The sequence below is a fragment of the Prionailurus bengalensis genome, chromosome B4 (assembly GCF_016509475.1).
Source record: "Prionailurus bengalensis isolate Pbe53 chromosome B4, Fcat_Pben_1.1_paternal_pri, whole genome shotgun sequence".
In the NCBI taxonomy this organism is placed as follows: domain Eukaryota; kingdom Metazoa; phylum Chordata; class Mammalia; order Carnivora; family Felidae; genus Prionailurus; species Prionailurus bengalensis.
In genome coordinates this window covers 79,582,112-79,604,537 of record NC_057358.1, presented here as the reverse complement: position 1 = coordinate 79,604,537, position 22,426 = coordinate 79,582,112, and the positions used below count along the sequence as shown (strand labels likewise).

At 57.1% G+C, this 22,426-nt stretch overlaps 2 protein-coding genes across 5 annotated transcripts; one reads left to right on the top strand and one right to left on the bottom strand.

Annotated features, from left to right (window-relative positions):
- Window positions 1-192: 192 nt before the first annotated feature.
- On the bottom strand, window positions 193-5,517 carry TARBP2 (TARBP2 subunit of RISC loading complex). Of its 4 annotated transcripts, none has more exons than XM_043564116.1 (9): window positions 5,142-5,487; window positions 4,418-4,587; window positions 3,504-3,606; window positions 2,829-2,924; window positions 2,169-2,241; window positions 1,839-1,956; window positions 1,402-1,529; window positions 787-988; window positions 193-627 (listed from the first exon to the last, which is right to left on the bottom strand). In XM_043564116.1, exons 1-9 carry the CDS (start codon window positions 5,192-5,194, stop codon window positions 470-472), a joined length of 1,101 nt encoding a protein of 366 aa, XP_043420051.1. In that variant the 5' UTR covers window positions 5,195-5,487; the 3' UTR covers window positions 193-469. The 4 variants fall into 4 exon arrangements, with proteins under 4 accessions (XP_043420051.1, XP_043420052.1, XP_043420053.1 ...); XM_043564117.1 differs by lacking the exon at window positions 5,142-5,487 and adding an exon at window positions 4,893-5,027; XM_043564118.1 differs by lacking the exon at window positions 3,504-3,606 and having other exon boundaries at window positions 2,829-2,907; window positions 5,142-5,517.
- Window positions 5,518-6,878: 1,361 nt separating this feature from the next.
- On the top strand, window positions 6,879-22,151 carry MAP3K12 (mitogen-activated protein kinase kinase kinase 12). The gene is made up of 14 exons (XM_043564072.1): window positions 6,879-7,154; window positions 15,787-16,268; window positions 16,591-16,774; window positions 16,954-17,145; window positions 17,419-17,577; window positions 17,728-17,886; window positions 18,565-18,673; window positions 18,899-19,008; window positions 19,143-19,259; window positions 19,384-19,521; window positions 19,716-20,337; window positions 20,527-20,597; window positions 20,689-20,962; window positions 21,387-22,151. The coding sequence occupies exons 2-14, from the start codon at window positions 15,824-15,826 to the stop codon at window positions 21,483-21,485; spliced, it is 2,679 nt and encodes an 892-aa protein (XP_043420007.1). The 5' UTR covers window positions 6,879-7,154; window positions 15,787-15,823; the 3' UTR covers window positions 21,486-22,151.
- The last annotated feature ends 275 nt before the right edge of the window (window positions 22,152-22,426 follow it).

The window sequence follows — 22,426 nt, the reverse complement described above, 5'->3', positions numbered from 1 at the left end:
ATCTCCACAAAACCCAAGCGCCGCAGGAGCACAGGCAGTGGGGCCCCCGGAGGTCACTGTACCTAGCCTCCTGCCACTAGAAAGGCAAGTGTGGGGACGTGTGGGGAACCAGGTGGGGAGGCACAACAGGGGAGGCAATCTGGTGCTAACCTCCTTTGTCGTCAGTACCAGTCAGAGAAACCAGAGCAGACGTAAGAATCCAAGACGCAGTGCGTTTATTCTGGGCTCTAGAGGAGAGCCCCCTGATTTCATTCCCACTCGTCACCACCAGTGACAGGAGGCCAGATCTTGAGCCAGCCAAGGCCCTGGGGTCCCTGGCTCCTGGCCCTGTGTCCTGAGCCTGCAGGCAGGCAGTCTGTGTCAGAGGTAGAGACGGCACCTCCAGGGGTACCAGAGCTGAGCAGACACATAGGCTGGGGGCAAGAAGGGCAGGCAGCAGGGGTGCACGTCCGTGAGTCCGGCTGGGGCTTTATTTGCTGCCCGCCATGATCTTGAGGTACTGCAGGGCACGGCAGGCAGCCTCGCCGCGGGCTGCCTCCCTGGTCGCTGCAGAGCCGTGACACACGGTAGCCGGCTGTGTGGACAGCTCCACCAGGCACTGGCAGAGCCCACTCAGGCTCAGTTCCTCTGGAGAGCAAAAGAGAGGAGGGAGGCGTGGTTGGGTGGGAAGGCAGAGCCGGGAGGGGTACATCCACATCACCATCATGCCCTCCCCCACCCCCGTCGGCCCATCTGTACTTGCTCTGCTTCAGTCCCCATCATCCCCGGCCTCCCCGCTAGCCATACCAATATCCAGATAGCTGACATGGAAGGCCTGCTCTTCAGAGAGCTCACTGAGGACACTGCAGCAGGCAGGGCCCAGAGCACCTAAGGCGCCCAGGGAGCAGCTGCGGAGGGACAGGATCTTCTCTCCCACTGAATTTCGCAGAGAATCCCAGGTGCAGCCGGGGCCCCGGTTCCGAAGTCCATCCAGGCGGGAGCCCACACCCTGACAAGATGGGGACAGTGAGAAAGATGCAACCACGAGCTGAGACCCAGGCACCGAACGTTCAATGCCAAGGAGGGAAAAGCCCACAGAATGAATGCTTCATCCAGCTTGCCTTCCCCGAGTTGGCCCCTCTAACTACTAGACTCTGGACCAGGGGTCCAGGCAGCCTTCCTCATGCCAGTAACAGCAGGCTGCAGGGCCCCTGCCCCGGGTCAGCTCCCCACAGCACTCACCAGGCAGGCCTGTAGCTGAGGCTGAGAGGGGGCCCAAGGAACTCTGGGTCTGGTAGGAAAATGGGGAGAAGCAGGCCTGGGACCTGAAGAGGCTCACTCCCGAGTGACAGGCCCATGTCCCCAGGGCCCTGCCTGGCATGGAGGATGGACCACAGTGCCTGGCCCGCACAAACCACTCACAATGGAGAAGTGATCGTCATCAGGCTCTGCCTCATTCCCATCCCGGGCATCCAGAGGCACCGTGTGCACTCGAAGCAGCATTTTGGCCGCCGCGTTACGCTTTGCCAGCTTTTTGGAAGTGCCACTGCCTGCGTGTGGGGAGAGGGTTGCTGGATTATGATCCCCAACAGACCCAGTGCTTTCCACCCAGCTCAAACTTGAAGATTGAGGGTCCCCTCACGGGATGTCAGTTGGAAAGAGGAGCTCTGGACCTGCCATGCACCTGAGAACCTGGTCAGCCAGAAGGGGGGCAAAGGGCAGAGTGCAAGGGAGACGCCAGGAGGAAGGGAGCCGAGCCAGGGGCTCAGCCAGGACAGCGGGGCTTTGGCAGAGAGAGGCTAGGAGCTGCCTGCGGCCGGGGCTGGAGTAGCTGTAAGAACTCCCCTCCGCCCGGTTACCAATCTCAACGAAACGCTCCACTCGGCAGGTCATGGTAAACTCTTTGCGGTGGGCCGGCCCAGACTCTTGGGTCACCGTGTACTCAGGCAACCGCCAGCCTTTCTGCACCACCAGCTCCTTGGAAGGGAGAGACAAGGGTGTGCAAGGCTGAGTGAGAAAAGACTCGTCCTCTCCTTCCTCCCCTGGGAGCCTCAGGTTCCAGGTTAGAGGAGGAATAAAGGATGTGGGAAAAGCCCTCAGAACAGGGGAAGAGCCCCAAATGACCGTCCCTCATGGCCCCAGGTTCAAGGGAAGACAGGCATGCGTGGGAAATGAGGATGGGGGCACACCTGCAGAGCGCCAACAGGATTGCACTCGGACTGCTGAGGGGAGACGGGGGGCTGCACCTCCATGGGGGGGCTCCTGAAGGAAAAAGGGTCCAGGCCAAAGCTGCTGGGGCTGTCCCTTTTGCGGCTCCCCATGAGTCCTAAGCCCTGCTTCGGCGTCCCCATGACCATTTCCCTACACCCCACCCGGCAGGCAGCTGTCTGTCCAAACATCCAGCCTGCTTCCTCCCCCTCCCACCCAAGTGAGGTCTCTTCCAGGGCCCAGGCCCACTGAGATTTTTCTGGAACAAAAGATCATCACCTTGCCGGGACAGTGGGAGAGGGGCTGTATATCCAGTCCCTGGAAGCACCTGATGGACGCACACACAGGACCATCATGTGACCAACTCAGAAGCAAATGGGGCCTGCGAGACCCTCAGACATGGCCAAATATCATCCACGTGGCTATTTAAAAATCATAAATTCCCTCCTGTCCCAAGAGCTTACCAGCTGGTACGAATTCTTCAAATGCTGGTCCCCAACTATTCCATCCTGTTTACTCTCAGACTTGCTCCTGCCTGACCAGCCTGAGTCCAAAGGCTGGGGGACCAAAAGCCAGGACCCCTTCCTTCCCACCCACCCCCCCCCCCCGCCCCCTTCAGGCAGTCAGGAAACACAAGATACCTGGTTGGAACAGCAGATGGAACAGGAGTCGCAGCCACTGCAGCAGTAAAAACTGGAATGTCCTCAGGCAGTGAAGAGTCTAGGGGAGAAAAAGAACTTCCCGAGGGGAAGGGGGCCTTTGATTCACACCCATGTGTTGGGCGGGGGGGCGGGGGGGAGGGTAGAGGGTGGGGACCCAGGTCCTCCTGACCTGCCCATCCCCTAAGAAAACTTCTTCCACTTCAGCCAAAGACTCAGGGAAGCTTAACCACCAGCGATCCTTTGCTGCCAAACACTGGATCAAAAAGACTGAGAGAAGGGGAAGGAGGGTCTCTTCCTACTCAAGAAACACGGAGGCTACAAACTCCAATGAACGTGTGGAGGAAGGAGGGACAACGTGCTAGACAGAGGCGGCGTGCTGGGGAGTGGCCCCTCTAGCCTCGGCCTCCGCCCCGCACCCTCCCGAGCCTGGGCCCAAACCACAGCCACAGCCCTTTGACATTCCCCCCCAAGGATCCTTCACAGCAGCAGGAGCCCTGGAAGCATCCAGCTCGTCCAGAGGACACTCTCAGGGAGAGGCCCAGGTTGAGGCGGCTAAGTGTCACCAGGCCAGCCCTACTGGGCAGAGGAGGTGGCCGCACAGGGGCCTGCGTTCCTGGCAGGGCCTCTAGGAAGCCTTGGCTGTTCCTCCCTCACCTGCTGTCCTCCAGGGCCGGCTCCAGCATGCTCCCCCCTTTGAGGTGTTTGAGGGCCACCTCAGCTGCCTTGTGCTTGGCTGCCTTCTTGCTGGGGCCCTGACCTGGGAGAGGGGCGTGGGCAATACTGGACGTCACTGGGAGGACAGAAGAAAAACCAGCATCCCACAGCCTCTCTCCTCACAACTGGAGGGAGTCAACCAAGCCCCACTCACCAGGTGCCCCTGCCCAAGACTGGAAGCGTTACACTAGCTGCTGGAAGGAAGGGCTTTTATCTTCCCAGGAGCTCCCCAAATCAAGTCATGCCGGACATAAACTGCTCCTGAGTTCACACACCTTGGGGTGCGGATTCTTTCCCTGCCTTACTTTCCCCTGGGAAGCACTTTCTTTTCTCTCAATACAGATAGACGACTGCAAAGGTAGAAAGAGGGTAGGCTCTAGAGTCAAGGCCTGGCTCTGCCACTTACGAGGCATGGGACCTTGCACGAGTCGTTGCATCTCTCCGGGTCTCACTTTCCTCATATTCAACATGAGGATACTACCATCTACGTCACTCGATTAGACTGGTTTAAGATTAACTGGGAATTTGGTCAAGCACCTGGAACAGAGACCAGTGCAGCCGACACATACTCCCCCAAATACTTCACTGAGACTTGGGTTTATCTCCCCCTTCTCCTCTAGGATGATGGCAATCTGCCAGAGCACTGTGGCCGTCCTGCTTGCTCCTCCAACTCTCCCAAGTCCTACCCACCTCCTCACAGACCCGTTTTCCCAATCCAGTCAGTGGCTTTTCCCCTGAAATCTCTCCTTCCCTCACTGGCCTCAGAGAAGATGACTGGGAAGAGACTCCAAGAAACAAAGCCAGTAGGGCCCTGTGAATGCACACCCCAGCCAGGCTGCCCAAGCCTTCCTCACCAGTGCAGCTGGTGTCGCCAACGGTGACCCGGAAGGTGAAATTAGGCTGGTGGGCTTGGCCCTCGGCTTTGAGAAGGTCGTACACGGGCGTCTTCCCTATTCTGGTCCCATACTCCTGCAGAAGGCTGATCGGGGTCTTGCCCGGGTTGGCTGCCAGCATTTGCTCTATACTGAGGGAGGCGGGAGGCACAGACCCTCATCACACCTCCAACTCTGCACCCACCTGGCCAAGCACTATCAAACCCAGGCACACCATGGGGGACATAGGGTCCAGGGGACCCCGGACAGTACAGCAAACACTAGCTGGATTCAATGTGGAGTAGAGATGCAGGCTGGGAAAGCAGGGTCCACTGCCCCCAGAGCAACCGGGGAATGCACTGTTCCTGTCTCGGTTAGGGAAGAGGATCCTGTACCCCAGTGCAGGTCGCAAGTGCATGTCCCCTGACACAGTGCAGGCCAGGGACCCGGTACCCACCAAATGCACTGAAGGTCGGGGGCATTAAAGCCAAGTGCCCCAAGTGCAGTCTGGGAACCGGGCCAACCCAAACTATTTAGAGCAGGAGGCAGTGGCCACTGCCGGGATGCATGCCGGGAACCACGGCCCACTACCCCAGTGCTTGCCGGGAACAACCCTCAGGCCAGGTGCATGCTGGGGCCGCGCCGCTAACTCCTCCGCACCGCGCCACGTTTTTCGCCCGGCAGGGATCGGTACGAGGCGGCTCACCTGGGCAGCCCGCAGCCCGTGGTAGTGCCGGAGCCCTGCTCCTCTTCACTCATTCCCACCTCCGTCCCCGCGGGCGCCACCGTGACTGCAGCCTCCACGCGCCCCAATACACAGCCGACGAGCTAGGGCCGGGGCCAAGCCCCGAGTCGCGGCCGGTCGGGCCCGCCGCGGGGCATGCTGGGACATGGAGTCCCCCTCCCACCTGACTCCATGAGTCTCCATCGGGAGGGGAGCTATCCGACCCACAACTCTCTGCGTGGTTTGTCCTGCCAGGCAGCACCGCCTTCTGGGAGGAGCAGAGCCCTCCACTATCGCTTCCCGAACTGAGGGTGGTTATGTGTGTGTGTGTGTGTGTGTTTTAGTAGCGTTCCGCCTTTTTTCCGCGTCTCCCCTCCCCGGGGCGGGCATGCGTACTAGTAGAGTGGAAGAGGCTAGAGGCGGGGTGGTGAGGGGTAACTCGAGCACCCGGTCCTTTGAATCCCGAGGAAACTACAAAACCCAGAAGCTCGCGCGCCATATTTGTCGCAGCTGGAGGGGCAGGGTCAGGTGTGCACGGAAAGCTTCGCGGTATAATTGGTTATTTCCGATTGCGCTGACTTGCTCCAGCAGATTGCGATTGGTTACGTTACCTAGAAGGGCGGGGACAAGGAAAGAGTCAGTTCCCCTTGGCCCCGCCTCCTTTCTGAAGAGAGGTTGTGATTGGTCCAGTGGCGAGGCGGCTGTCGGATCCTAGCTCTTTGCAGGCTCGGAGGATAGGCCTTCCTTACCTGGACGCGGGGAGGAAACTGTTCTTTGCCCCTCAAGCGGTGGAGCAGGCCAAGTTCATCTCAGGCAGTTCCCCCTCAGCTCGCGGCCTAAGCTCCTGGCCCTCGAGCCTTCGTCTCACAGCATCTGCTTCCTTTTCCTTCACCTCCCTTTCCCTTAATTCTGGCCCGCAGCCTGTCTGGTTTCAGTTCTTTTCTAAAGCCTGTTTAGAGTGTCCCTAGTCAACCTTTTTGTAGCTGGCCAGGAGACCCCCTCTGGGTGCTGAGAATCAGGCTATGGTTGGGACAACAGGATCAGAAGGACACAGCATTCCTTCTGCTGTGGGTCTTGGGTCTCTCAGCTGAAGAGACAGCAAGAGAGGATTCTGGTCTTTTAAAACGAATCCACTAATCTAGGTGCAGAGCAGAACACGTATTTTTGAGTTCCAGAGCTCCAGTCTCTCCTCCCCAAAGTCTCACGACCACGGAGTCAAAAGATGTAGGGGAAATCTTGTGACCTTGGAGAGAGATCACGAAAATGTCTGAGTCTAATGAGTGTTCTGAGAACGGGTCAGGTAGTGGAGGTCCAGAGGAATGTCGGAATGATAATGAGCAACACCGAAGGGGGACGGGGCACTGAGCTGAGTGGATTCCAATTGGGTAGAACTGGAGTGGTGACAATTAGGGGAAGGAAAGCTGGCAATAGCGGTATGACAAGGGAAGCAATGCTAGAGCTCTGAGCGGGTGTGGGTGGTGGGTCCCATGTTGAGGGGCTGCTGTCTAAGCGTGTAGGAGGGAGTTTATAAGGCTGGTCATAGAGGGCTCCTACGGAATCAGCGTAAGGCCCGAGGTGCGACTGCCACCAGACACCGCCTGCAGGGAGGTGAGGGGCCCAGAAGGGCCAGGGAAGAGCCTGGAGTGCGCCGGATGGCAGCAGCAGGCTCCTTTAAGAGGCCGGCGGCTCCAGCGCAGCATCCCCCGCTCAGGGCGTGTCCGTCCCGGGGGGCCAGGGGCGGGGGCCTTGGAAGGAGCGGGAGTTCGAGCCGAGTGGGGACGGGGCTAGGGGTCGGGGGGTGGGGGGAGAAAGCTGGGGCTGACACCCGTGCACCCGGACACCGCACAAGCATCGCCTGTGGCAGCGCCCCGGGTCCGGTCGAGGGCAGCGGGGGGAGGAGAGAAGGAGGAGGAGAAGGAGGAGGAGGCGGGAGCAGCATCCGGAGCCGAGCTGCAGCAGCGCCGCCTTTTGTGCTGCGGCCGCGGAGCCCCCGAGGTGAGAGCCTGGCCGAGTTGGGGGGGGTAGAGGGCAGGGATGGGTCCCTGTCCTGGGATCCGGGTGCAGAGGGAGGGTCGGGATGCAGATGTGGCGGGGTGGGGGAGGGTGGCGCGGGGATGCTGAGGCTGTGGGGCGGAGGAACTGGGGACCTGGACCCGACGTCTGTGGTGATGGGAAGGAGGGGAACGGAGCGGAGGGACGCCGCGGCCCAGCTTGGAGACGAAGGGCCTCTAGAGCTGGAAAGGACCGTATGGGGTGGGGGTGGGGGAGATGATTGGGGGACAGACTTAAAGGACAGCGGACAAGAGAACGTCCTCCTCTCCTCCCACTCATCCTCCAGAAGGGGAAGAGGGAAGGAGGAGGAAGACTTTGGGTCCCCTCAAGGAAGGAAAGGAAGGACGGGGGCCTGATGCGCCCACCGTCCACCTCCCCACCACCCCCACTCCCACACTCGGCCCACTGCACCTGAGGGTTATAGGCTGAGAGCACCTGTGCCTGGATGCCCAGGTGATGGTCCTCCTCCCCTTCCCTCTGATGCCCCTAATCGCCTCCAGCTGTGGCATTCACCTTCTCCATCCAGCTGTTGCTTCCTCCCCTCCCCCATTCATTTGTGGCTTTCTCCCTCTTTCTCACCTCCTGTGGCTCCCCTAACCCACTTCCCCAGCCCAGGCCTTTCAGGAACCTCCTCCCTTTCCCCCCAAACATTTCTCAAACTCTTGGGCTTAAAAATAAGCAAGAATCTGTTCCACACAGTTGTGACTCCTGATAACCATGGTGTTGGCTGAGGAGCGGGAAGAGAAGGGGTCAGAGGCTCTATAGCTAATGGACGGAAATCGGTGGGGTGCCCCTGAGCATAGAGGGAGGAGTCCCGCCTTTAGCGACTTTAACTCTGCACCTGCTCCCTCTTGGGAGGAGAGTGGGTGGGTGGCCCTCAACCAAGAGGCAGTGTGCTTGAGGTCTATGCCTCACCCAGAGTCCTCTTGGCCACAGCAGTGCCTCCCTCCAAATAACATTCCCTTCCAACTCGTGGGTTCGACTCCATGGCTCTGGGAGCTCTGATTTTCAACTTGAGGGTCATACCAAGGGAAGGCGAGCACAAGGGATTCAGGAAGGAAAGGGCTCAAGCGCTCCCTGGCCTTCCTGTCCAGACAGCAAAGTTCCCCAGAGCTTCATTCAGGGCCTGCTCTCTCCCATCTCACGCTTCAGGCTGGCCGAAATCACTTGCCCTCTCGAGCCTGCCACTCATCCATTCTCACAGTGGGCACTGAGGTGATGCTGGGGAGACCAACAGCGTGACACCCCAACTCCAGCACCCATGAAAACACAACTAAATACCCATCCCCGGATCAAACCCCGTTATGGGCAGAGGAGGCAAGAAGTTTAAGTGAGGACTGGCTTGGACGTCCTGCGTGTCCTTACAGCTGAGGGTGACAGAAACCCTCTCAAAACCAGGTGCTGTTCCGCAGTCCTTCCCCTGGAAGTAATAATGTCATCTGGCTTTGCCAGGGAGAGGACCCTAAGTCCTAGTACCCACCGCCCCAGACTCACCCAGTGGCTTCTCATGTGTGGCCCTACCTCTCTCTTGCCTGGGCCCAGAAAGAGGAAGGGACTAGGGAGTCAACCCCTCCAGAAGCCCCTCCCCGGGCAGAAGGAGGATACTGTGGAGATGGGCCAGCAGGCCCCACGAGGGCTTCAGGAGGGGCTGGTCCCAGAGACTGGTCCGTCTGCTTCATGTGCTCCCAGAAGTACCAGGGTCATCTGTGTGTTGGGGGAAAGGTGACGTGAGGAGGCAGGGACACTATCGTAGAGGCCACTCAGGATCATCCAGGATAAAAAGCCATTGGTCTTTGGTTCCGTCTTTCTTTGCTCTCCTTTTTTCCCTCGTGTTTGCCTACCTCTCTTTCCACCTGTACCCTCTCTGCTGCAGACGAGGAAAAGGGGAAGAAGGGAATCACATTTATAAAAAATCTGCTACTGCTTGTTAGGCACTTTCCGCATGGCTAATGTTTATGGGAGCTTCCTGTGTGCGAGGTACTGGGCTAGGAACTTTATTTGTATTCTCTTCCTAGCGTCAAAAACAAGACTAAGAGTTGGGTAGTGTTATCATCATCTCTATTTTAGGGATGAGGAAACTGGGGGCCCCGGGGTGGCTCAGTGGTTGAACGTCCGACTTCAGCTCAGGTCATGATCTCAGGGTTCGTGGGTTCGAGCCCCACGTCAGGATCTGCACTGGCAGCACGAAGCCTGCTTGGGATTCTGTCTGTCCCCTCCTCTCCCTGCCCTTCCCCTGCTCGCACTTTCTCTCTCAAAAATGAAAAAAACATTTATTAAAAGCAAAAAAAGTCATCTGTTCAAAGTCTGAAAAGCAGTTAGTGGCAAGAGCTTAGGTCTTGAACCGGGGCCTGCTGCCCCAGGCCTGTCTTCTTAGCCACCACGTTATATACTGTGGTACCACTGTGCCCTTTCGGAGAGAAGAAACAGGTTTGTTCAGAAGTCTCTTACTCCAGGTTGCCCACCTGGTCCGGAGCAGAGACAGGACCTCAACCAAGCCTCTCTGATTCTCAGGCCACCCACCCTCCCTGGATAGCACACTGTCCCAAGTTAGATGACAGGAATGGATGAACACTCTGAATTTTTATTTCCTCATTTTCAATTCAAAATCGATTTTTTATTATTTTATTTTTTTAAGTTTATTTATTTGTTTTGAGAGAGAACAAATGAGCAGGGGAGGGGCAGAGAAAGGGAGAGACAGACTCCCAAGCAGGCTCCATGCTATCAGCCCAGAGCCCAATATGGGGCTCAAACTCCCCAACCGTGAGATCACCACCCAAGCCGAGATCAAGAGTCGAACGCTTAACCCACTGAGCCACCCAGGTACCCCAATTTGTTATTATTTTAGAAATAATTCAAAGTTATTACTGAAATATTAGAAAAAATCGATAAGTCACAAGAGAAAAATAAAAACACCCACAATCCCCCCTACTTAGAAACTGTTACACTTTGGTATCTGTCCTTCCAGATCGATCAATCGATCAATCTTTCTTTATTTCTTTATTATTTTTTGTCTTCCACATCTTTTTAAATGTGCACCCCCACTCAGGAGCTATTTGTTTGAATGTGCTGAACTTCTTCCAGGTCCACCTGAGGGCCTGAGTAGGAGGGACCCTGTGGCCCTTCATACCTTGCTCCTACCCCTCCCTCCCCTTCGCTTCTGACCTCAAAGGGTAGGGCTGAGGGGTGATCCTGGGCCACATTGGCCAGGGGTTGAGTATGGAGTGCAGGCCTTCTCCCTCAGCCGAGAGGGGAGTGGAAAGGTAGGCTTTGCAGAGGAAGGACTGAGGATCTGGAGGGGCAGTGGCTGGGGACTCTAGCACACCACTGCCATTGTGACCTGCTTTCCCTGGAGCCTGAAGTCAAGATTTGTCCTGGGGAAGTAGAAGGTCAGAGACCAAGTCTCCCTTTTTCTGGTCAGACAGAAGAGATGGCCTCTCCAGAATCCACAAAGGGAGACCTGGTGGCCAGCCAACCAGGAAGACAAAGCCAGGAGCCAGGCACTGTGTTCAAGGCATTCCCCACATCATCTTAACCCATCCCCCCACCCCATAAGATAGGGTTGGGAGTCTTGGAGGGATTATGGTCTTTAACTGGTGGCAAAACTGAGGTTCTGGCTCTGATCTCTCCAAGTCCAAAGTTGGCTCCTTTTTCCTAAACGGCCCTGCCACCTCCCCCAGCCCTGTCACTGCCCAGCCTGCTGGAAGAAGAGGTGGTGGCAGCTAGGGGGTCTCAGGGCTTGACCTGTATATGGCCCCAGGGTGGGGGGGGGGGGGGAACGGCTGGATTTAGAGGTGATCCCAAGTGTACCCCAGGTTCTCAGGGGGAGACATTTCCCCCTCATGCAGGTATTGAGAAAGCTGTAGTTCTTTCCCTGTGTGAAGAACTTTGTATTCAAAATTTAGAAAAACAGCTGCTGCCAGTGGCCAGGAGGCAAGGTCAGGAGAGGTCGCAGTCCCTTACCCTGTCAGGAGCTCCAAAGCCCGCGGAGGTGGAACTAGCGTCCCAACATCTTGGGTCTCCTTTCCCTGCGAAGACCTGCCTTCCCACCCCCACTGGAGAGAGCCGGGGAGTCTTCCTTTTATTCTTGAGTGCACAACCAGGTTCAGGACAGGGGTGAGTGCTCAGTGTGAAAGCCCTCAATTTAGACAGATGGCCTTGCCTCTCCACCGAGCCCCCAAGACTGCCAGACATGCAGCTTGGCCTTGAGATTCTGCTGTTAGAACAGGACGTTACAGGAAAGAACTCAAAGGGTTCCCTAGCCACAAGCCTCCAGCACCTCAGACGGGAGACTCCAGGAGGAAGAATAAACGGGGGGGACCTCCCTGCCCCCATCCCCACCACAGGCTCCTGAGGGGGCACTCTGGGAATCACCAGCAAAGCAGAGGATCTGGTAGCTGAAACTGAATTAGGACCTCCCAGGGTGTCCGGAGAGCCTCTTCCCCTGGCGGATGTATAGTTTAGGGACCACTCTGTCCCCTCACCCAATCTGGAGTTCTGCACAGTAAGCACTTGGTAAATATGGTTGACAAAATGACAGAGATATCCACCCCCTCCTGTCACATCCCTGCCCTCCCCCCATGCTCTGCATAATTGATGGCTAGGGAGACAGCTCCCCTCCCCCAGGGTGACTGAATGTCTAGGCCAGGGGCTCCAAGCCCGCGATCTGCCCCCAAAGCCCTGGCGCCAAGGCCCAGCTGGGGGGGACAGTGGGACACAGCTGGCAGGTTGGAGATAAAGGAAACCGTGAGGGGGTGTGTTGGGAGAGGAATCTCCAGTTGACTGCAGCTCCCTGGGGGCTGCGCTTCCCCTTACTCCCTCAGGTCAGTCTGGATGGGCCACATTAGTCAAAGAACAGGATGGGGGCTGGCCTCAGGAGCCTGGCTAGACTCCCTCCTTCTCCCTGGGTCCCATCTTGTACTTCGGGTACTCCCACCGCCCTAAAGACAAACAGGTGAAATGGCTTCTCTCTCCGTCTCCCCAGTTGCTAGTCCTGGATACCGGAGGGGCCTCTGGGGAAGCCTGGTGACCTGGAGGGAGGCTTGGCGGCAAGTGTGTGAGCATTGTCATCCTAGTGGCCAAACACCCTGCGAGGGCTGAAAACTTCCTTTTAAAACCTAGGTGTTGTGCCTAGTCAAGGCTCAGCTTCTAAATAGGAAAGAACTGGGAACGGCACAGATGGTCTCCGCGTTTTCCAGTTCTTTCTCAGCTACTTTTCCTCAGCGTCCTCTCTGCTTTTCACATCCAGTTGTTCAGTCCATCCTTCCCAGATTTGATTCTGCCTGCGCTTCGCTCTGTTTCAGTCTCTGTGAATCTCTCGGCTCGTCCCTCCCTCCCTGGGTGTGCCTGTGGTCCTTTCTGTGTCCGTCTCCCTATCTCCCCATCTCCTGCTTTCTCTGTGGCACTGCACCCCCGATGCCAACCCAAGTCGGCTCTCCCTCCTCTCGGTGCCCTGGCTGAAGATTTGTCTGCATGACGGGTCAAGGGAGGTATGCGAAGGAGGGGAGCACGCAAGCGGCGGGCGGAGGGCACCGGGGTCCGTCCCCGCAGCCCTCCGGGTAATCGGCACATGGGCCTGCCCGGGTCAGGGGCGGGGCCCAGGCGCAGCCCCGCCCCCGCCGTCGCCGCTCACGTGACTCTGGGCTAATCTTGTCCTGGTGACTTCACACGCCGCCTCGGGCCCAGTCGTCATGGTTACGCCGCAGCGCCCAGCGCTTCCCCCAACCCGCTGTGTCCCCTCCCCTTCCCCACCCGGACCCCCTCCTTCCGCCGCCGGGCCCCCGCCTGGTCCCAGCCACGCGCCCCGCGCCACGTGATGGCCGGGAAGGAGGTCGGGAAGGGGGAGGGGGCGCCGGGGCCGTAACCCCTTCGTCCCCGCCTCGAAGGGCCCTCGTTGGGGCTTCCCGCGGGACCTGCCAGCGGCCCAATCCCTCCTGCCCTCCTCGCTGGGCACCTGCCCGGCGGGAGCGCTTGGGGGGCACAGACGAAAGCCCTCGGGTCCTGCAGAGTAAATCCCTGGCTTGTGTTTGTCTTTGGCATTGCAGTGTGCATCTAACCCCTCCGAGGCGCCGATAGCTTGCAGCATATGTTGAGGATTGAGAGGCTGGGTCTGTGACTTCAGCTTTCTGAGCCTTAGTTTCCTGCAGAATATAAAGGGACCAATGGTAACGGCTCCTTCCCTGGATGGTGGCGAAGAGCCAGGGAGCTACTGAGTACGTGGTGTAGGGACGGTCTTGAAGACGACCGTCCTGCCAGCGCACCTGATGCCTGGCGAAGCCCTGGGATCCCGTGCGCGAAAGCCAGGGGCTCCCCAGGAGTCCAGGCTCTCAGAGGAGTCAGACACGCCCGAACACACCGTGCATCCAGGATAATAGGAGCCATGACGGGGGAAGCACGGGGGGGGCTGTGCCAGCCCCAGAAGGGACATGAACTCAGAGTGGCGGGGAGAGAGAGGAAGAAGACTTCGAGGATGGAGATTTGGAGAGATGGGGCTTGAGAAGAGAAGGCCTGGGGGTGGAGCTTGAGCCTCTTCCTGGCTAAGGCACCCTGGGCAGATTATCCAATACCTCTGTCACTAGGGGTGAGTTTCATTTTGAGGATTAAATGAGTTAATGCGCCTACTGACAGAGGCTAACATACATAGGAAGCCTTCCATAAGAGTTAGCCGTTATTATTAGATGTTCTGGCACAAAAGCCCGACGGTATCCTGATATCAGGCACAGTTCTGTATGGCCCGGGTACCAACAGCAGTGGGAGAGGAGGCTGGGGAGGGACCAGAGCGTGGAGATGAGGCTAGGCTGCTGGACCAAGGGCAGTGAGGGTCACTAAAGGGTTTGAAACTGAAGAGGGGGTCCTGGCCAATCTGTGTTTTAGAAAGATCCTTGAAAGGGCTGGTGGAAAATGAAGCAGGGGGAGCCAAGAAAGTATAGGAGACTACGAGTCAGTTGTTCTGGGCTAAGTGACACAGCTAACGAGGCCTGAACTAAGACAGTAATGTAGGACTCAAGAGAATAGAATGGCACTGGGTCAGCTTTACAGATGGCCAGATTCAAGTAGGAACCACCTGAGGTGCTTGTTACATATGCGGGTTCTAGGCCCACCCCACACCCAATGAAAAAGTCCTTGAGAGGCCTGGAAATTTGTTACAAGAGCTGAGACCATCCGAGGTGCCAAACCTCTAGGTCTATCTGTGTCATCATCCAGTGACCCCTTTTTATGTGTGGATTCCTGTCCCTCCTCGCCCGTTGTGATTCCGAGGCTCTGGTGCAAGGGTTCGGGGAGGACCCTATTCTGAGGAACAGTTAGAGGATCCCTGCCCTCAGGAATCCTCACATCCCATGATTTGTTAGCTCACTGGAGGTGGAGGGAGACAAGACCAGGGCTCCAGCTGTCAAGATCTGGGCAGGTTTGGGATAGGTTGAAGAATTCGCTGTGCCTGAGTGAGAGCTCGCTTACCCCTTTGTACCGTTGGAGAAATTGAGGCCCGGATCCAGTTTGCCCAAGGTCACACAGCCAGGAAGTGGCAAAGGCTAGAATTCAGATTTTTTTTTTTTTTTTGGTAATGGTTACTTTTTAAATAGCACCTGGTTACAAATTGGGACACATCTCCCCTGTCTGGAAAGCTGGTCCTTGGTTTGGGCAGCTGGGGATGGGAATGGAGAAAGAGGAAAGGAGACGGGGCCTTCTGTAACCACCCCCCCTGGGGGAGCAGCAGATCAGGTGGCAGTGCTAAGGGGGGTGAAGCAGTAGGCAACCTCGTTCTGACACCGCTTCTGTACCTGCTCTGGGTCCGCCTTTGCCCCCAGCTGTATGTGTGTCCCCCACCCCCGTCGGGGACAGGAGAGCTGATTGGTTGCGGGCTTCACTTACTGGCGAGGCCCCGGTGTGTACCCGTGAGCCCTGGAGAGGGAGACCCAGATGGGAGCCCTGAGTGTGCCTTGGGATGACTCTTGCCCGAGTTTAGTGTCCCTGAGAGGCCTCGGCTGTTTCACGTGTAAGTACACGAGCGGGAGCCCTGGTGCAGCACCGGTATGTGGGAGGCCCAGGAACGTCATCGAAGAGTGCCTGAGCGTCACCCGCCTGTGCCTCAGTGCGAGGGAGATCTAAGTGTGTGCCTACTGTGTGTCTAAGGTTGAGACTCAAAACATGCATGCCTGAGAGACCTTTATGTGACCTGTGTATGTGCATGGGAGCTTCAAGTGGAAGAAAAATGAGCTCCGGAGGGGACTTTCAGTAATCTTACAAGGCTAAGGGAACTAGTCTGTGACCAGAGTACTTGAGTTTCAGACCTATCTTACCAGTATGTACGTACCTGAGTGGGGCTGTTACCTGTGTCTGCTTGAAAATGATACTCAGGTATGTTACTAATAGATGCTTGAGAGCCAGCTTGTGGATCGGGTTCCTTAGAGGGGTCCCAGGTGAAACGTGGAGGGTACCCGAGGGCGAGGGAGGCTGAGTGTGGTTTCCAGGAGGGCTGTGGTGAGCCCAGATCCCCCACCCAGGCCTCCCTGCCTCTGGGGTGAGCGTTCCAAGCTGGTGCACCTCGGGCCCACCGTCCCTCCTTCCTTTGTTTCCATAGGGCCCACCGCCGGCCACCACACCGGGCCCCAGAGGCCATGGCCTGCCTCCACGAGACCCGCACACCCTCCCCTTCCTTTGGGGGTTTCGTGTCCACCCTAAGTGAGGCGTCCATGCGCAAGCTCGACCCAGACACTTCCGACTGCACCCCCGAGAAGGACCTGACGCCTACCCAGTGTGTACTTCGAGATGTGGTGCCGCTCAGCGGGCAGGGTGGGGGCGGACCCAGCCCCTCCCCAGGCGGAGAGCCACCCCCCGAGCCTTTTGCCAATAGTGTCCTGCAGCTTCACGAGCAGGATGCAGGGGGCCCAGGGGGAGCCACTGGGTCCCCTGAGAGTCGGACGTCCAGAGTTCGAGCAGATGAGGTGCGGCTGCAGTGCCAGAGTGGCAGTGGCTTCCTGGAAGGGCTCTTCGGCTGCCTGCGCCCCGTCTGGACCATGATTGGCAAAGCCTACTCCACCGAGCACAAGCAGCAGCAGGAAGGTAGGCCGCGTCTTCGCGGGGGCCCGTCTCACCGAGATCTGTGGGCCCTCGCCGCCTCATCACCTGATGACCCTTTGCTTCCCCGAGCCCAGCCACGGCCCCTTATCCGTCCACCAGCCGCCGACTTCCCTGCCTCGTAGGATGCCCGTCTGTTCCCACAGCGGGCCCCCCAAACCTAGTCTTCTTGGTCTGCTTTGGCTGCTTTTCAGCCTCAGCCGCCCTGAGTCACTTCGGCCGGCCCAGCGCTTTCCCCCCGCCTGCCCATCACAAGGCCGAGTGTGGCTTTCTCTGAGCCTTGTGGCACTGTGCCTCCTGTTCACAGACCTTTGGGAGGTCCCCTTTGAGGAAATCCTGGATCTGCAGTGGGTGGGCTCAGGGGCCCAGGGCGCTGTCTTCCTGGGGCGCTTCCACGGGGAGGAGGTGGCTGTGAAGAAGGTACGGGACCTGAAGGAGACTGACATCAAGCACCTCCGAAAGCTGAAGCACCCCAACATCATCACCTTCAAGTAAGGGCCAGGGCAGGGGCCACTCTGCTGTGGGCAGGGACCTGCCTGGGCAGCAGGGATCAACTCCACCTTTTCCTAGAGACGATGCCCGAACAGGCTGGGTGGGAACGGGGGCTCCAAGTGTGAATCAGGGGAGTGCTGGGCTGGCTGAGGCCCTCACACCGCCGTTTGGCCCCCAGGGGCGTGTGCACCCAGGCTCCCTGCTACTGCATCCTCATGGAGTTCTGCGCCCAGGGCCAGCTGTACGAGGTACTGCGGGCCGGCCGCCCTGTCACCCCCTCATTGCTGGTTGACTGGTCCATGGGCATCGCCGGTGGCATGAACTACCTGCACCTGCACAAGATTATCCATAGAGACCTCAAGTCCCCCAAGTGAGTAAGCAAGCACGCACAGAGAAGCTGGTGCGCGTGGTCTCCTGCAGGTGACCCCACCTCTTAGCGTAGCCGTGTCCCAGCTTCCAGACCCTGTCCTAAGCTCATGTGGCCGTCTCAAAAACCCCTCTCAAATGACAGTCCTGTCTCGGGAGGGCCGTGGCAAGCCCCCTACCTCTGGGTGTCCCAAGGGACTTCACACAGGAAGTTAGCTGCTGCAGCTAGATGAGGTGCGGAGGGGCCTGGACCCCAGCTGACTACGATCTTTACCAGCATGCTAATCACGTACGACGATGTGGTGAAGATCTCCGATTTTGGCACTTCCAAGGAGCTGAGTGACAAGAGCACCAAGATGTCCTTTGCAGGGACAGTAGCCTGGATGGCCCCTGAAGTGATCCGCAATGAGCCTGTGTCTGAGAAGGTCGACATCTGGTGAGGGCCAGGTTGAGGACTGCGACTGGCAGGTGGCCAGCCCCGGGGAAGGAGGGAGCTTCGGGGGCCTGAGGCAAGGAGAGGAGCCTGACAGCCAGGGCCTCTCAAGGGAGCCCCTCCCAAGGGATGTCCCCTCTTATCTATCCCCAGGTCCTTTGGTGTGGTGCTGTGGGAACTGCTGACTGGAGAGATCCCCTACAAAGACGTGGATTCCTCAGCCATCATCTGGGGCGTAGGAAGCAACAGTCTCCATCTGCCTGTGCCCTCCAGCTGCCCGGACGGCTTTAAAATCCTGCTTCGCCAGTGCTGGTAAGGGTGGCCTGGCAAAGCTGGGAACACAGGGTTGTTGCTGATGATCAGCCAGCACCTAGGACCCAGGCATCCCGACCCAGAATCCTGAACACAGAAAAAGGGACAGACCTCCCTCATATGGCTTTCCAAGGCCCCTGGATTCAGGGCACGGGTCAAGGGGACTGCAGTTTCCAGCGGAGTGTTGCTGGACTGATCCAGAACCTGCGAGGGTACAGTAGATCGTGCAATGCAACACTGAGCTAGTGGCATCCTCGTCTGTAAAACAGGGACACCAGTTGTCTGCCATCCAGAGCTGCTCTGGTGCGCCTGCGAAGGGCAGGCACGGCTGCCCAGCATGGGGGTTTGAGCCTCAAGTTGGCCGCCCTAGAACTCAGGAAGGAGGAGGGCCTTGGACTCCCGTTTGGGACCTAGACTCTGAAGGGAGGGTTGAAGATTTCTAATCTTTGGTTAACCATTTCCCACAGTTAGGTTTCTTTTAATGGAATGAACTCAGAAAAAGGTGTTTTGGCAAACAAGTTGGAAAACAGGATTAGATAGGCTTCCTTACTGCGGGACTTTTGTCACAGAGTACATTCTAGGATTCTCCAGGACGTGCTTTGGAGAAGGATGCCCTAGTTCCTTTCTGGTCTTCCCTGAAATAATCCCTTTGTCTCCTCCAAACTCCATTCCCTCCAGGAACAGCAAGCCACGAAATCGTCCATCATTCCGTCAGATCCTGCTGCATCTGGACATAGCCTCAGCCGACGTCCTCTCCACACCCCAGGAGACTTACTTTAAGTCCCAGGTGTGCTATGGGTGGAAAAGGAATACCTCAACTCCTGCCCTGTGGGGAGGCGGGGAAGGGCCGACTGGATGGCAGGTTAGCTCTTTAAGAGGGCCGAGACCCCATCTTGACCAGTCCTATGCCTACTCCCCTCTTGCTCCTGGTCTGTAGCAGGGCAGCACCTGTATAGGCTTCCTACGGGTGTGAGGTCGGTCCCTCACCCCTCATTGTCGGTCCACCCCCTAGGCAGAGTGGCGCGAAGAGGTAAAGCTGCACTTTGAAAAAATTAAGTCAGAAGGGACCTGTCTGCACCGCCTAGAAGAGGAGCTGGTGATGCGGAGGCGGGAGGAGCTCAGGTGTGTGCCTGTGTCTGGGAAGGGGACACCTTCTGTCTGGACAGCAGGGACCATGGACCAGTTCCCAGAGACTGGGACAGATTACGGCACCAGGTGATGCTAGGTCACCCAGGAGACCCTTCTGCCTGTTTCAGACACGCCTTGGACATCAGGGAGCACTATGAAAGGAAGTTGGAGAGAGCCAACAACCTGTACATGGAACTTAATGCACTCATGCTGCAGCTGGAGCTCAAGGAGCGGGAGCTGCTCAGGTAACCACGTGCTCCCCGTGCATCAGATCTCCAGTCTTCGTGGAGCAGTGTGTGACGCAGTGAACCTCTTGAGCCTGGGTCCCCCTTTCTGACCACATGCCCAACTGAGGTGTCTGGTCTTTAGGAGGGAACAAGCTTTAGAGAGGAGGTGCCCAGGTCTGCTGAAGTCACACCCTTCCCGAGGCCTCCTGCATGGGAACACGATGGAGAAGCTCATCAAGAAGAGGAACGTCCCACAGAAACTGTCACCCCACAGTAAAAGGTGGGACCAGAGTTCACAAGTGCCAAGGTTTAAGAATGGTAAGGGGAATGCCGGAGGCATGGGTAGAGGTCAAGGAGGCCAGGAAGATTGATCTATAGGTGGGGAGATGTGCTTCATACTACCCAAGGTTAGGGAGGGCTTTCAGTGGGTCAATTTGTGAATCTCAGACTTGTACTTTTTCCCTCTTCCCCCAGGCCAGATATCCTCAAGACTGAATCTTTGCTACCTAAACTTGATGCTGCCCTGAGTGGGGTGGGGCTTCCTGGGTGTCCTAAGGGCCCTCCCTCGCCAGGACGGACTCGCCGTGGGAAGACTCGTCACCGCAAGGCCAGCGCCAAGGGCAGCTGCGGAGACCTGCCTGGGCTTCGTGCAGCTTTGCCGCCCCATGAACCTGGGGGACCAGGAAGCCCAGGGGGGCTAGGAGGGGGACCCTCAGTCTGGGAGGCCTGCCCTCCAGCCCTCCGTGGGCTCCACCATGACCTCCTGCTACGAAAGATGTCGTCATCGTCCCCGGATCTGCTGTCAGCAGCACTGGGAGCCCGGGGCCGAGGGGCCACGGGGGGAGCAGGGGATCCTGGCTCACCACCTCCAGCCCGGGGAGACACCCCGCCGAGTGAGGGCTCAGCACCTGGCTCCACCAGCCCAGATTCACCTGGGGGAGCCAAAGGGGAGCCACCTCCACCAGTAGGGCCTGGTGACGTAGGGCTGCTGGGAACTGGAAGGGAAGGGACAGCGGGACGGGGAGGAAGCCGGGCTGGGTCCCAACACTTGACCCCAGCTGCACTGCTGTACAGGGCTGCTGTCACCCGAAGCCAGGTAAAGTATGGGGTGGTTCCTAAGCTCTTTCCCTTTCCTTGTTCTCCCTGGGACCCCCAGTCCGTAACTCATTTCCCATATTAGGTTTTCATCTTAAACCATTCCCTACTTAACCCTTAGGACTACGTTCCCTCCTCGAGTCCTTGCTGACCTCGTCTTTTGACCACAGTCCCCTCATCTCTCCTGTAGAAACGTGGCATCTCATCAGAGGAAGAGGAAGGAGAAGTGGACAGTGAGGTAGAGCTGACATCGAGCCAGAGGTGAGTGACACAGTACAGGAGGCAGTGACACGGTCTTGCTTCTTGGGCTGCAAGGCATGCTGACTGTAGCCCCTGCCTCCCCAACATACAGGTGGCCTCAGGGTCTGAACATGCGCCAGTCACTATCCACCTTCAGCTCAGAGAATCCATCTGATGGGGAGGAGGGCACAGCCAGTGAGCCTTCCCCCAGTGGCACACCTGAAGTCGGCAGTACCAACACGGATGAGCGGCCGGATGAGCGGTCTGATGACATGTGTTCCCAGGGCTCAGAAATCCCACTGGACCCACCTGCTTCAGAGGTGGTTCCTGGCCCCGAACCCAGCTCCTCATCCATCCCACACCAGGACCTACCCAGAGGGGAGCAGGTAAGTCACAGAAACAGCTAGGTATTAAGGGGCAGATGCTTAGTCATTTGTGATCTACTGGGTAAACAGGAGCAGAGGCCAGAAAGCTAGGTATTTAGCCTCCAAGTCACTCAGCAGCTGAGCCCAGTTCCCTCCCTATCAAAGAGCAAACATCCACATGGTAGAATTTGAGAGGCCCTAGGATAGAGCACATAGTATGGTTAGTAGGTTAGCAGCGTTGCTTGTATGTATAAATTGCAGCCAAGAGCAATCCTGAAACCAGGAGTCTGGTGCCTTGGTAATGGCCTGAGCAAAGATCTGAAGCAGTGAAGTCTGAACTGCTGGCTGTTACAGAAACCTCAGTGAAGGATCTTGAAGGAATCTATTTTCTTTGTAATGCCAAGAGATGCTGAGCCTCACTTCACTGCATTTCTACTCTTCACAGGGCCCTCCCAATTCTGAGGACTCAGACTGTGACAGCACTGAACTGGACAACTCCAACAGTGGTGAAACCTTGCAGCCTCCAGCCTCCCTCCCTCCATGAAAGCCACTCTTATTCCTGTACATAGAGAAATATTTATATAAATAATATATAAGCGCCACATAATCAACAGAGAAAGATGGGGCTGTCCCAGCCTTAAGTCAGGCTCAAGGGAGTCTGACCCCTGACCAATTCACCTGAAACTCTAGGGATACTGGCAGCTGTGGAAGTGAAGGACAAGCACTACCCTAGAGCTGTGGGTGCGGGCAAACTGGCCCCTTCCTGCTTCACCCCATTATGTTCAGCAAGCGGTAAGGCAATAGAAAAGCCAGACTTGCCTCTTATATGTTCCTCTATACTCTTTCCCCCCTGACCCTGGGGAGGAGGAAAGGGAGCCACTTAGACTGCACTTTTTTTTCCCCCCCCCACCCGTTTACTCTGTTTACACATTTTGCACTTGGGAGGAGGGAGGCTAAGGCTGGGTCCTCCCCTCGGAGGTTTCTCAGGTGGCAATGTAACTAATTTCTTTGTCCCTCCATTTCTCTGCCCAAGCCCTGGCTTAGGGCCTAGGGGGAGTTTAGGAGATTGTGAAAGCATGTGATGGCTCAGGCTGAAGAAATGGGATGTTGTTTTAAGTCCCTGCTTTTATCCTGGTGCCTGATTGGGGTGGGGACTGTCATATTGTAACCCCTGTGAAAAATCTTAAAATATAACCACTCCATGCAGGCCTAGCTGTTGAGGGTTTTTTTGATGAATGTATGGGGTAGTACACATGGTCAAGTAGGAGCCTTAGGCTCCGTACATTATCTGAGACTCTGGACAAGTTACAAATTATTCCCTCCTTTTATGTGGTTTTTTTTTGTTTTTTTTTTTTTTACTAAATGAACATCACTTAAAGTTCCAACCTTCTAAAATTATCTGCAAAAATGGGAACAGGTACATCTTTCTAAAGGACTTTAGTAAAAGGACAGAAAATGTTACGACACCCATTTTTATGAAGAGAA